This window comes from Nannobrachium achirus, assembly GCF_963921795.1.
Source record: "Nannobrachium achirus genome assembly, chromosome: 18".
Taxonomy (NCBI): Eukaryota; Metazoa; Chordata; class Actinopteri; order Myctophiformes; family Myctophidae; genus Nannobrachium; species Nannobrachium achirus.
This window is the reverse complement of record NC_137825.1, coordinates 20,200,297-20,214,476: the sequence shown is the minus strand read 5'-3', so window position 1 is coordinate 20,214,476 and position 14,180 is coordinate 20,200,297. Positions and strand designations below refer to the sequence as shown.

At 43.1% G+C, this 14,180-nt stretch overlaps 1 protein-coding gene across 1 annotated transcript in view; it reads right to left on the bottom strand.

The window, feature by feature from the left end:
• Positions 1 to 13,737, bottom strand: part of vclb (vinculin b) — a 47,190-nt gene extending 33,453 nt beyond the window's left edge. Inside the window, exon 1 of the mRNA XM_080747867.1 lies at positions 13,405 to 13,737. Within this exon, the coding sequence (XP_080603993.1) occupies positions 13,405 to 13,572 (168 nt within the window). The 5' untranslated portion in view covers positions 13,573 to 13,737. The remainder of the gene's footprint in view (positions 1 to 13,404) is intronic.
• Positions 13,738 to 14,180: the final 443 nt, after the last annotated feature.

Genomic DNA, 14,180 nt, shown 5'->3' with positions numbered 1-14,180 from the left:
ACAGACTGCAGTCGCGATCCAAACAATTTGCTGTAAAAATAGAAGTGTGACACAAGTTTATAACCGTTGTTGTCAAGCAGTTTCCTGATGCCTGCTGGACCCCATGCTTTTTTCTCTCTTTTTTTCACCACTTCAGCCCTACATACTGTATGACCATATGGCATGACAGCTGCTACTAGAGTAGGTTCATTGTTTATGTTTACCTAAAACATTGTGAATTGTATATACTTTGTCATACGATGATATTGAAAATAGCCGATATACAAGCTTGTACATCAGCTATTAAACATTTAACTGTCTGTAATATACCTTAGAGGAGTTGTGTGGAAATAAAAAAAAAGGTCCCCCCCCCCCCCTTCTGTGTTGCCTAGAACTAGAGGATTGATTTTGGGGTTTGTATTGCAAATCACACCGTGATGACATCACACCGGTGTGATTTGCAACACAAACCCAAAAATCAATCCTCCAGTTCTAGGCAACACAGAAGTTGCCTAATGACTAGGGATGGTCCGATCAGGTTTTTTGGAACCGATCACCGAGCACCGATCACAAAAGTTTGATCACCCGATACCGATCAATCACCGATCCGATCAAGTTATTATTTATATATTATTTTGATTTTCTAAATGTTAATGTTTTAACTTTAATTAATTAATTAATTCACTCATGAATTAATTTATATATTTGCCTTATAGTTATTTACCAGCATTACTATGTATTTATTATCATAGCAGTAACTAATTATTCCTTCAGGACTGTGGAAATCAATACCCCAAAATGGCCTCAAGTGGGCATACTGAACGGCTGGTTGATCGGATGCACCGATCGGATCGGTGAATTTACCTTTTGATCTAAACCACCGATTATCGCCGATCACACTGTGATCGGCCCGATCCGATCCATTGCCGATTGATCGGTAACATCTCTACTAATGACATAGTTCAATATTGAAAATTGGTGGTTCTCCCCTTCAAGTAAGATTGTACTATATCATCACTGTCGGGCAGAAACCTCGTATCTCCAAGTTTCAAATGTGTACATTTCTATGCAAAGTAAAGCACTGCTTCATCACGCAAGGCTTTCGCACAAAAGTAGTGAAAACAGCTGATCTACAAGCACACAACGCCTCGCATTGCGAGGCGTTGTGTGCTTGTAGATCGGCTGTTTTCTCTAGTTTAAATCATTTTAAAAATGATAAATACAAAACAAACGGTTTTGGACATACAACTACGGTTTCCACCCGACAACGACGATATACAGTTATACAACATGCCCAAAATAGGGATGCCAGAAAACATTCTGAAACTGAAACTTTCAACTCATTCTCAATCTAGGGCGTGGCCCTTTCCCGGGACTTTTTTTTTCTTCTTCCTGTCAGATACCAACCAGCAGCTGGCTGATTGGGCAATGTGCCCATTACCCAAACCACAGCACAAATTGCCAGTTCCTCAAATAGACCTGAGCCAACAAGCCAAAGCACAAATGGATAAAGCGTTTCCCTTCCGACATTTTTCTCCCCCACTTTTGAGTGATTTGGTGTCATTGTTGCAGCCTGCCGTTACATACCACGTCACACAAGGCTGGACGGCAGCGAGTCATTTACCATCGCCAGGGGCGTCACACCAAATTCTGGGCCCTGGGTACAAGGATTCACTGCGGGCCCCCCATGAATGTTAACTATTGAAAAATAGCAGATATACAAGCTCACAGCGCGGCACCGAGTGCCGCGCTGCAAGCTTGTATATCTGCTATCTTTGAAAAATCGTGAAATTGTGTGCAAGAAACCTATGTCAAGGACCCCCAAGATGATATGTATTTGGCCACGGACCCCGATCTCAAAATATTTAGTTCCAGGGACCCCCAGAAGCAAGATTTGAGTTAGAAATGTTCGCTTAAAAAATACATATATTCAAAGACTTTCACACATTTTCACAACTTTTCAAAAATAGCAGATCTACAAGCTCGCAGCGCGGCACTCGGTGCCGCGCTGTGAGCTATACAAGCTCACAGCTTGTATAGCTCAGCTTGTATAGCTTTGCTGTTTTTCAATAGATAAAGTTATTAGGGAGTAGGGACCCTCCACCTTGGGCCCCAGTAACTCAGTCCCACTTTCCTACCCCTTGTGACGCCCCTGACCATCGCCGAACTGGAGTGGAAATGTTGACACTCCTTTGGACAGCCAAGAGCGCTGTGAGGAAACCCTGCGTTGTGGAGTGGCTTGATAAAGTGGCCAGGCCTGCAGAACAGATCGGGCTTTGTTGACATCAGCCCATCGCTCTGCAGGAAGAAGAAAGGGCACTCTCAAAAAAGCCAAAAGGCTGCAAAGAGAAGAGACACAGCGTGGCTTTCACATATTGGGCAGCTTTTTAGCTCAATGCTGTGTTAGTCATGGTGACCACACAGAGATCAAGATTCTAGCAAGCTCGGTCACCGGTGTCCTTAGCAATGTGCTACAAAACGACCCTTCTACACTTATGGTAATGGGAGAGTACAGAAGTGCCACATAAAAAAAGCACTCATGTTGTACAGAAGACCTTTTAGTCCGGGAGCCGTGGGGGTGAACGTGGATTCGCCTGTAAAAGTTTTTTTCTCAACTGATTCTTGTAGCTTGGGGTCACCTCTTAAGGATTCAAGATGATGACCAGTGATATCCATTGAGCATTTTTTATTATTAACCCCTTAATGCCTGAAACACAAGAAATCCACCCAGGAGGAATATACCCAGAAAAAGATTTTTTTCTGGGTATTTAAGGAGGATCTGAGGGGTCTAACTAGGGGTTTGTCATGATGCTGAATCCATTGCAGGCATTTGTTTTGCACAAAAAACATTCCGTGGGCTAGAAATGGCCTCAGAAAACAATACACGTATGGGTGAGTATTCATGTTAGTCGGAGGCCTTAGGGTTTTTTTTCTCGTGCTAATCAGTCTAAAAGTGCAAAATTTTGCACAGATGTAGCTCAGGGCATGCTCTAATGATTTAGCTAGGGCGCCCGAGTCGGCGACCTTCGGGGTCACCACAGCACCCACAAAACTCTGACTCATCACTTTTCATCACTAAAGTCGATGGGAGCCCAACTTGATTTGGCCGCTGTGGCGACCCCGAATGTCGCAGACTCGGGTGCCCTAGCTAAATCATTAGAGCATGCCCTGAGCTACATCTGTGCAAAATGTTGCACTTTTAGACTGATTAGCACGAGAAAAAAACCCTAAGGCCTCCGACTAACATGAATACTCACCCATACGTGTATTGTTTTCTGAGTCCATTTCTAGCCCACGGAATGTTTTTTGTGCAAAACAAATGCCTGCAATGGATTCAGCATCATGACAAACCCCTAGTTAGACCCCTCAGATCCTCCTTAAATACCCAGAAAAAAAATCTTTTTCTGGGTATTTTCCTCCTGGGTGGATTTCTTGTGTTTCAGGCATTAAGGGGTTAATAATAAAAAATGCTCAATGGATATCACTGGTCATCATCTTGAATCCTTAAGAGGTGACCCCAAGCTACAATAATCAGTTGAGAAAAAAACTTTTACAGGCGAATCCACGTTCAGCCAAAAATCACCATTTGGCTCCCGGACTATTTAGGCCTAGTCCAGACTGGCAGCCCAAATCCAACCCGAATGTGATTTCCTAACCAGATTGGAGTCTGATTGGTTTAGTCTCAGGGCATGACATTAAGGCTTGTCCTGTTGTCCGGGACAACGAATAGATCTTTATTAGTTCATTAAAAATGTACTTGTCCATTGGACAAGTGGCTCTTGGTTTCACTTTTTCTGTGATGCTCCTAGCAGCTTTGTGCTGTATGCAGACTATGGACTGCCACTACTATGGAGTGGTGGGTGGAGGGGGCCAAGGGGGGTATTATCTATTTGTCAAATAAAAGAACAGAAAAATTAATTACTGAAATGGCACATTCTTATCCGTACAAGTGACTTTTGAGCCTGGACAAGTGAATTAGAAATGTACTTGTCCACTCAAAACTAAGGACAAGTGCCTCAAAAAGTTAATGTCAAGCCCTGAACAAGGCTAGAAATGTGGTTCAAATCTGATTCTTCTAGACTGGATAGGCCAAAGATCTGCCGCCAACAAGGCCGTCTCCAACCATGGAAGCGGAACAGTGTTTTGATACACGCATCAGAGCTGCAAGTCTGAACATACAGTAGCCTTAGTGCCACAAAGCAACTGATTTCCCCACTCTGAATGACTTTGCAGTGCTATCAAATGAAATACGATCACACAATTTGCTGACACGGTCCTCCATTAGCTAGCTTGCATCGATGCACTTGTTGTGTTCAAAGTGATATCAGATGACTTCTGACTAAGAATCACATCATCAACGGTAGAGAGAGAGCACAGAAGGTCAACTGCTTCACCAAACCGTCCACCATGTCAAACATGGTTTATTAATATTGAGGAGCTACAGTAAATACACATCGGGTGTACTGCTTGATGAAAGGCACAAATCAACTGCCTTGCCATGTAGCCACAGATGATCTACTGTATAGCACAGCACGCCTCTTGATCTCACATTACAGCAGCCAAGGAGCTCCTACTGTACAGAACTACTGAGGTAATACATTCAACATCATTGCCCCAAAGGAAGTTGCCAATGATTTGCAACTTACTGTACTTCCTTTGTTAGTCCTTTGTTATTTCAAAATGTGTGTTATGTGGTTTTTCTATTGTGTTGATCTCTGCTTTGTTGTTGTGAAATAATGGTCTGCAAACAAACATTTCTAATTGCTGAAGTGGCTTATGCTACATCACCAATACATTTTATTTTTAAACCAATTTTAAAATAATAATTAAAAATCGGTCTACGGCCACATGAGTGTTTCAGAAATAAGGCTGTTTTACTTATACCTGTAGTATATGTCCTCAGGCTCCAAAGCATTGAAACATGACAAACATGATCTTTCACTTTGGGCTCTGAACTATACTGTGGGATGATCATGACGAAACAGCTTGTCAAAAGTCCAATGCATTAGCGTTTTCCAGTCTTCCCTAATCATCACGTGGGCAATCTGGCAAGCCATCGTCAAAGAAAGGGGGACGCCCACTCGGTCTGTCCCTCTTCCTCTGAAGAAGCGTAAGCTATCATGACTGTCTCGAGAGAATGTCACTTGGGTAATACCACACGCAAAACTAGGTCAGCAGATTTTTCGAAAGTCTCAGTTTTAGGGGTTCAAAAAAACCGCTATGTGCACTAAAGCACTGCAAACTTAGCAACACGGAAATGAAGTAGTGTGTGTATGGATGTAGTCTTATTCTGCAATTCCCTGGATCCTGTGGCTGCAGGTCTCCTGGCCACTCAGGCTGCTTCACCGACACTCAGTCACAGCCAGACCTTGGCTTGAACACACTGCCTCCCTCCCTCATCGTTATCTAACAGGTGAAAATAAGAACAATAATGCAGGTCCTGGAAGTGTGAATCCAATCCACAATGGATAAAGTTATGCATTTGTGTGATGACATTTCTGAACCAAACCGGTCAACACTCATTGATACAATGTCAGAATACGGCCTTGGACATGCTCTATGAAAATGGCAAGCGACACAAAACAATTTCCTCTTAACAAATTACAGGAAGTTAGGAGGGTAGGCAATAGGAAGTCTTTCCTTTTGTAATCCTTTAAAAGCACTTGCCAGCAAAGTGCTTTATGAACATGTTTGTTTCCCATTTGTACAGATCATATAACACTTGTCCAAAGGGTGAGAGGATTAATTTCAAATTGCTTTATCCCATTGCAGCTTCCTTGGATAATATGTCATTACAAAATGCTGTCATATTTCAGGCATCTACAGTACATTGAGCAACATCTAGCGGTTTCTAAATTTTTCTGGTTAGGCCTACGTCATCAAGCACAGTATTATTTACCCTACTGCCGGCATTGTGGACTTATCGGAGTATGAAACAGATAAGATGCCGGGGCGCCGCTGGCCTACTGGTCCGGGCGCATACCACTTAGGCATTGCCACATAGGCATGGATGCCTGTCGGCGTCACCGGTTCGATTCCCGATCCGGAAGACCTTTGCCGCATGTCACTCCCCATCTCTCCCCCATTTTCTGTCAGTCTACTGTACTATCAAATAAAAGGCATAAAAGCCCCAAAACAAATCTTAAAAAAAGAAAAAACAGATAAGATGCCAGTTTTTTGAGCACACAGGTGCAGTTATACTTTGCTTATCATCTTGGACTCTCCAGACACTGCCTATTTGTACTCTGAAGTCCAAACACTTGGTTTTCGTCTGTGCCAAGAACCTATGCCATTGGCATTCTTTTCCTTATCCAAGGACTATAAAAGGAACTGCAAAAATGACGGCGAGCAGCCCTGAAATGAAAAGGCCTCGTTAAGTAATCTTAAAAGAATTTGCACAGACCACAGCCATAGAAATGCAGTACTACTGTAGTGAAGGCGTAATATTTGGACTTGTGTAACTTAAGTGTGAAACGTTAACTTCCATTCGGCTCACCAGGGAAAACATGTACACCAATGACACTCTCTGTATGCAGTCTAACATCATCATCTCTCCCTGGCCAAAGCCAGGGACCAGAGAATGAGATTATGTTTTCACCCTGTTTGTATGTTTGTGTCCATGGTTATTCTTGCATTACTGCTAAACTGTTTGGTTAGCCTCAAATTTTACGTGCTCGCAAAGCTGCCAGTAGGTAAAGGTACTCAAGAAATGTTCATAATTCATACTTTGTGTGACAAGTATGTTAATTTCGTGAATTCATATTCGCAGACTCACCATCCCTCCAGGCTATGGGATACGTGTCTGCAAACCTGTCAAGTGCACGTACACACACACACACACAAAGACTGTGGTACCTATGATGTGCATGCATACAGTATGTGCACACACAGCACCTACAGGGACAGAGAGAGACACATTTTTACGATGCTGCATCAGAGTGCAACTATAATATTTTATTATTGGGGCATTCTTCCTGGCAGAGATTTGCACCTCACTGAGCGCACTTTTCTATGTATGTATGTGTGTGTGACTGTGTGTGTGTGTGTGTGTGTGTGTGACTGTGTGTGTGTGTGTGTGTGTGTGTGTGTGTGTGTGTGTGTGTGTGTGTGTGTGTGTGTGTGTGTGTGTGTGTGTGTGTGTGTGTGTGTGTGTGTGTGTGTGTGTGTGTGTGTGTGTCTCTCTCTCTCTCTCTGTATGTTGTTCATTTTGTCCCAAAGAAGATTAGTTCCTTATTTGTTCTCAATTCCTTCTCCTTTCAGATCTCATATTCAATCAAAAGGAACCATTCAACCCCCCTCTGAGCCGAGAGGCGTTCTTGCTTCCTGGGAATTCTTCACATTCCCAACAGTCATCTTTAATTGAGGGCTGCCTCATTCTCTCTAGGAGACACTGGAAGTCAATGAGTGTTAATAAAGGGTTGTTGGGCTTTATGGATATTAAGTTCTGAGACTTGACACACGAATAGAGGCCCACAGGTGTAACCAAACAGTAGTCAGCCCTTAACACATATTGTCCATTAAGAGCCACAGTTAATCAAAATAATCAAATTAATAGTTCATCAAATAGATCTTTGGGAAGAATAATGAAATAGTTTTATTTATTTATAACAACATAAATAGACAGTGAATTCCAATTAGGCTGAAGGTTAAACATCATCATCATTAGGTTAACATTTTCAATCTATCCACAACTTTCCAACGTCCCATCGCGCACTGCGCAGAACGTGTGCGGCAGCTTCCGGTGCCGCAGCCGAGTGTGATCTACAAGCTCACAACGGTTGCATCTGCGACGCGACGTGAGCTTGTATGTCTGCTGTTAACCGGAAGTGTCCCGCAGATAATGCTACAGTAAATTCTCGCGGAAACAGGTGGATAAGAACTTGTAGATACTAGCCCTTACCCGTTCAAAGATATGAGCTCCAAAATGATGTGCAGTGTGTGGGTTATGGGATGTGCACTGTGCATACAGTATATGAGGGATGGAAAGTAACTTTAACTGGTGCTTGCATGATAATATGTAGGAGCATCAATGTAAGAAATACCCGTTTCGTTTAATGGCTAACCCCCCGCCCGCCCGCCCGCCTGCCCGCCTGCACACACACACACACACACACACACTCCCCCCCCCCCCCGTGTGTGTGTGTGTGTGTGTGTGTGTGTGTGTGTGTGTGTGTGTGTGTGTGTGTGTGTGTTTGTGTGTGATTGTGCATGGCCTGAACAACAGCGCCCCTCCCTTAATGTTTGTGGTCACAAAAGGTACTGTAGGCTAAATAGATATAGATACACCATAAAAATGCTATTATACAGCATACGATTTGTGAAAGTGACAAACGGGCTTCACAGTTATGTCAGGTGTGTTCATATGCTGATGGTGATGCGATTTCAGATCAATTGCTCCAGCCACCGAGGAGAAACGCTGTTTCATACAGACAGACAGACACTCACTCAGACAGACATTCGCAAAATTATAGTATAGATGTGGATCTGCTATTATTACTATGTTTATATGACACCAGTTTGAAAGTATAAAAACAGGGCTTAAGTGCTCAGATCAAAGTATCAAAGTAAATTATTTAGTCAATTTTCCCTTCAATTCCTTGATATATTAAATAATCAAATAGTCGCAATAAAAATGATAAATTGCAGACCTAATATTGTGGATGGTTCACCCGTCACAATATCTGCCCTTTTCATCTCCATGCATCTGGAATAACAACATTAGGCCCCTTCCAGTTTTAATACTTGCAAAGTCTAATGATGTTTGAAAAGTGATGCATCAACCCTGCACTCAACTGATCTCCACAGACAGTCGCAAGCACCCACAAAGGAATCTTTGGTCTCATCATCCCTCTCCCTGACAAATTCTAGTGAAGGGAAATGAGCTGAACAAACAGCTGCAGATCCCTAGACCAATTCCATGTCAAATCACTGAGTTAAATTATGAAATTACCTTGATTACGGTGTGGCTTAAGAAATCTTTAACGGACTTAATCGTTAAGACGTCAGCCTCATTAGAGGCCCGCCGCGTCTCTGTGCAACATGTGGTTTTGTGGGAAGCAAAAACAATAAGGTGAATGGTTTTCTCTGGCACTGCCTTGCCCTGGGAATGCCCGAGGCCAATTAGACCACTGTGGAACCATCTATGTGTGGGACATGAGTTGCAATGTGCACACTAAAAATCAAACCTCGGTTCGAAGTGGAGCGGTGAATTTGAGCAGCTGTACCCTATGTGAGTGAGTGAGTGAGTGTAAACTGTGCCTGTGAGTGAGTGGTGAGTGTGCCTGGCCTGCACAAAACAGCGCCCCTCCTTTAACTAGTGTGTTGTGTGTGGCCACTCAAGGTATTGCCCAGGCTACGGACAGGGCCAGCCAGCCACCCACCCACCCAGCCAGCCAGCCAGCCAGCCAGCCACATACCCACGGACATACCTGTCCATTGGGAGCGCTTTCACCGCTCCAAAAAGAGCATCATGCCCTTGCCTGGTGTGTTCCATGGTGCTATCATCACCATGGAATAGTAGACTGGTGCAACAGTAGACTCATGTGATTATTAAAACAACGTTCATCAAAATGACAAGCAATGAAGAACAAGAAAGACTGGCAAACTTGATAGTCAAGTGGTTGGGTTCCCAGGTGGCTGGACAATTTGCTGTATGTCATTCCCTTCTCTCTACATGTCCTGTCAAATCTTTAGCTACCAATTTGTTTATTGGTGTGTGCCAAATAAAGTTGAAATGCGAGTACTTTGTCGTCCATTGATTTGAAATTTGGGATGTGATACCCTTTTGGGATATTTCCCCCCTATTTTTGTATGTTTTTGTAAGTATGTTAATCAAATAAGTGTGTAGTTTGTGAAGGAACTATCATTTATGCCTCTCTCCAGCCATAAATCATTAATTTATGGAGGTGATTCTGTTTTTTTTTTAAAGTTTTGTTTGGGGGCTTTTTATGCCTTCATTGATAGGACTGTCAGGAAATGGGGAGAGAAGGGAGAGTGACACGCAGAAAAGGTTGTCAGGATCAGGATTCGAACCTGCGACACACTGTCAAGGCATCAGAGCCTATGTGGTTTGCGTCTGGACCATTAGGCCAGCGGGTGGCCCCCGAGGTGGTTCTGTTTAGTGACATGCATGATTGGTCTACTTTTGAGGGGACAGGCAATTGGGCATACAGACAAAGATCTGTGTATAAAATTAAGTATATCAAACAAGCACCTAGACAGTAGAATAAGAAACAAAACCTTGTGTCCCTTACATATTCATGCATCATCAATTATTGAGAACTGCTAACTAAGTATAGAAACTAAGAGCCAAGAAGAAGCAGTCCATGACTCAAGACACAACTCGTGGCTTTTTATGAGTCCATCTTCATCTCAGCCTTAATTACAACAGTATCCAAACAGTGTCCGTGTTGTGTTTCTAGGGCAACTGAAAATAATTACAGACTTACGCCTTCATGCCCCCATAGGAAATATGTGATCATCATTCCTCAGATAATCCAGAGAGAGTTGAATCCTTTCAAGTAGCTACAGCAGGATATGATATGAAATCTATGTGATCATAATAACATGTTGAAATGCATGTACCACAAAGCTGTATACATATAATAAAGACTCCCACTGGATTATGACCAATGTTACCCAAGAGTTTCACCCAACAACATCTTCAGCGGGGAATGATGAATGCATGGCATGCCATTACACAGTAAAATGTCCCAGTATGCCAACTGGTCTGGGCCCATACCACTTAGGCATTGCCACATAGGCATGGATGCCTGGTGGTGTCACCGGTTCAATTCCCGATCCGGACAACCTTTGCCGCATGTCACTCCCTGTCTCTCCCCCCATTTCCTGTCAGTCTACTGTCTTATCAATAAAGGCATAAAAAGCCAAAAAAAAAAAGTCCCAGTTTAGTTTCCCAATTTAACAATTTGTAACTTCAGGGCTACACATGGAACTTTGTGTGTAGAATTGGTATCACCTCTCTTAAGAGTTTATTATTAACACTGATATTTGAGGCCTACTGTATATTCTGCCATAAGTACTGTATATCATCCAAATTAGACACCTATCTAGTGTGTACTCTGGCTATTACTTATGCAGTAACCAAACTCAATGTATGTAAGCAAACACTGGACCACTGCAGAATAAAACTATACACCAAACATCAAAGATCTATTCTTTCATTCATCAATGTAGTGTATATTTAACAGGAAAATAACCCATATTAAAACAGATTTGTTCAGAAACAATATTGTACTCACAGTTTACCCCTCAACTCCTGTATACTTAGCTGACAGGAGTCCCCAAGGGCTTATACTAGGCACATACTCTTTTCACTCTATACTGAATATTCGCAGAAAATAGCCGATCTACAAGTTCACAACTCTCTCTTTGCCAAATATTTTGCCCTAAAATAGGGACACTACATGCAGTTCAAGTGGTTAAGGTAATCCAAAAAGTATCAAGCCCTATCTTGTGTTATATTTTGCAGGTAAAACTCTTAAAAGATCACCTCCGATGTTTTTCTGTATAATCACTGACAATGGTGGTGACAGAGAGAAAAACTGCTATTTTTATTCAATGGCCATCATTTGGCATCTTGTCATGCAAGGTTATTTAAGGTACACCATCACTACCAGGCACTTAGACTGGTAACATCCATCATGCAAGGGTTAGGGTTTAGTTTACTTTACAAAAGCCTTTTTTGACTTTTTTGTATAATAGTGCAGGTGGCTAGTGGAAAAAATAAAAGATCAGTCAGTGTAAGAACAGTCATCCTTTCTATACACACACACCTCTCTCTCTCTCTCTCGCACTCTCTGTCTCTCTACATTCTTCCTCAGAGGAAGGAAGTCTGGTGGGTGTGGACATGTTAACAGAGCACACAATGGGGTAAAGTCTTTCACATTAAGCACTTAAGGATATGTTTAAATTTAAAAACAAAAATAAGAAGAGTAAAGAATCCAATACATGACCAATACCAATGAAGACCACACGGTGGTCATTCATTCTAAATTAAGCATTCCTTTGCTGAAAGGGGATGCCAGTCCAATTGTCCAAATTTATCCCCCCAACAACTGCCAGGGAATCCTAGTCTTGCCAAGCTGACAGCGCACAACATAGTGGACTGACAGAGTCTGTCCCCAGTCACTATTTAAAAACCTCTGCCCTTAGTCATCTTTCACTTCCTTTTCGTCGCATACCACAATATCTGAGAGGATGCTGATATCTTTTCTCCCTTCCTACATGTACGTCCATTTTTGTCTGTTGTACATTAACAGTCTAGATAGAAGTTCTTCTAATATCCTCCTCTGTTCCTGTACCGCTTTTATCTAGGTGGAAAACTGGCTGAATAGATTGCAAGACAGTATTATAAAATCTCATTTCTCTCTTGCCGTCATGGGTTCAGTTAGCTATTAAGGGAAGCATGAGAGATATGGTAGATACCACTTCAAGCCCTGTTGTGGTTTGGCAGAGTTTTCAGTATTGTACTCGAAGCCACAGCTGGCAGCTACAAAGAGGCTGCGTTCAATTAATTCATTCAAACAAATCTGTTAGGAGGGACCAAATAAGATGATTTATGCGATAAAATAAACATAATTGTGACAATCCCAAAAAAGGTTACATATCAACTCACTATTTGTGAATAAGCAAGTGGGACATCATTTATAATTGGGTCATGAGTATTGACAGGAGGAAACACTCATTTGGGTGTCTGAGAAACTATCCGATGGCTTCTCTAAAGTGATTAAAAATAATAAGTCATAACCACAGAAGGGAAGTAACACTTTTGCCACACGTTATTAATAGCAATTTGGCGAACTGAATGATTCAGTATAGGTCAGTGGTTCTCAAAAGTAGATTCCAAGGGACTCTGTGGGTTCCTTTAATACTAATAGGGGTCTAAATTGACCAATACAAGTCTGCAACTCTGACAGTGTACAAATGGAACCAAATGAACCCTAACGGGTCCATTTGGTTCCATTTTGTACACTGTCAGAGTTATGGGGAGACCTTTGAATATAGGTGGTGATGGACCATTGGTGCCTATACGTCCACAGATGACAGTCAGACAGTCCAGTCCACTCCCAGGACTCCCAGTCAGGGAGGCAGGGCATATTTTCAAGGGGAAAAGGGCGTCACTCGCTGCCCTTTGCCCCGTGTGTGAAACAACTCAAAAGAAAGTAAAAAAAAAACAGAGTGCACCGGTTCTCGGACGGCGTTGAGTGAAAGCAATTATCTACTACACTTAGCATATACTTAAGCTGGACCTAATAACCCCTTTAATGAGTCAGTCATAAGTGGCTATAGAGACAGTCGTAGGACAAAGAAGAGCGACAGCCGACAGGTAGGCAGCCGATCCGCCCCGGGACAGCCCAGCCCGGGACACCGTCCTGGGACCAATAGAAAAAGACAAGAACTTACCCGAACCAAATTGCTGACGGCGGCCTGTACGGCAGCCACCGGTGCCGTCAGGTCTGGGATGGCTTTCCCGTCAACTTCGCCCTCTTCGTGCATGATCACCAGATGGGATATCTGCTGGGCCACCGGCTCCAGGATACTTTCTATCGTCTTTGTGTGAAAGACCGGCATGATGGCAAATGTTTAGTCCACACTATATCCAAGAATGGGGGAAAAAAGATAGACCGCCTGCTCCTAAAAAAAGTACTTTTCTCTACTTCTTGCTCACAACAAGGACCGAAACGATCCGATCACTCTTTCTCCCCCTGGACGGTTTCACTCTCCGGGAAAGAAGGACTCTACAACTACTACTATGAACTCCCCTTGCAACCAACCATCAACGTGAAAAACTCTCCCCAGCCAGCCAGGCGAGCAAGCTCAGTCAGAATGAGTGAGAGAGCAACCTAAACCATTCAATGAAACTAACACCCGCCCTCTGACCGCCTCTGACCAATACGAGGACCGGTAGGCACGGCCGTGCGTGCGCGGTTGGCTCACGGGCACGCCACTCTGCCCTACGCGCACTCCCCCTTTCTTCGTACACTCTAGTTTGCTAGAGATGGAGAGCTGCTGCTCGGCTGCTCCCGAGATTACGCAATACATTCTCATGCCCTAAAAAGGGAAATATGTGTCTACTGTTTGAGTGAGGAGTGGATTCCACACACACACTGTAAGCACAGGAGGAAGGAGGCTGTAAATTGGGACTGGTTGGACGTGTTTCTCCTTCAGGGCAGGCACAT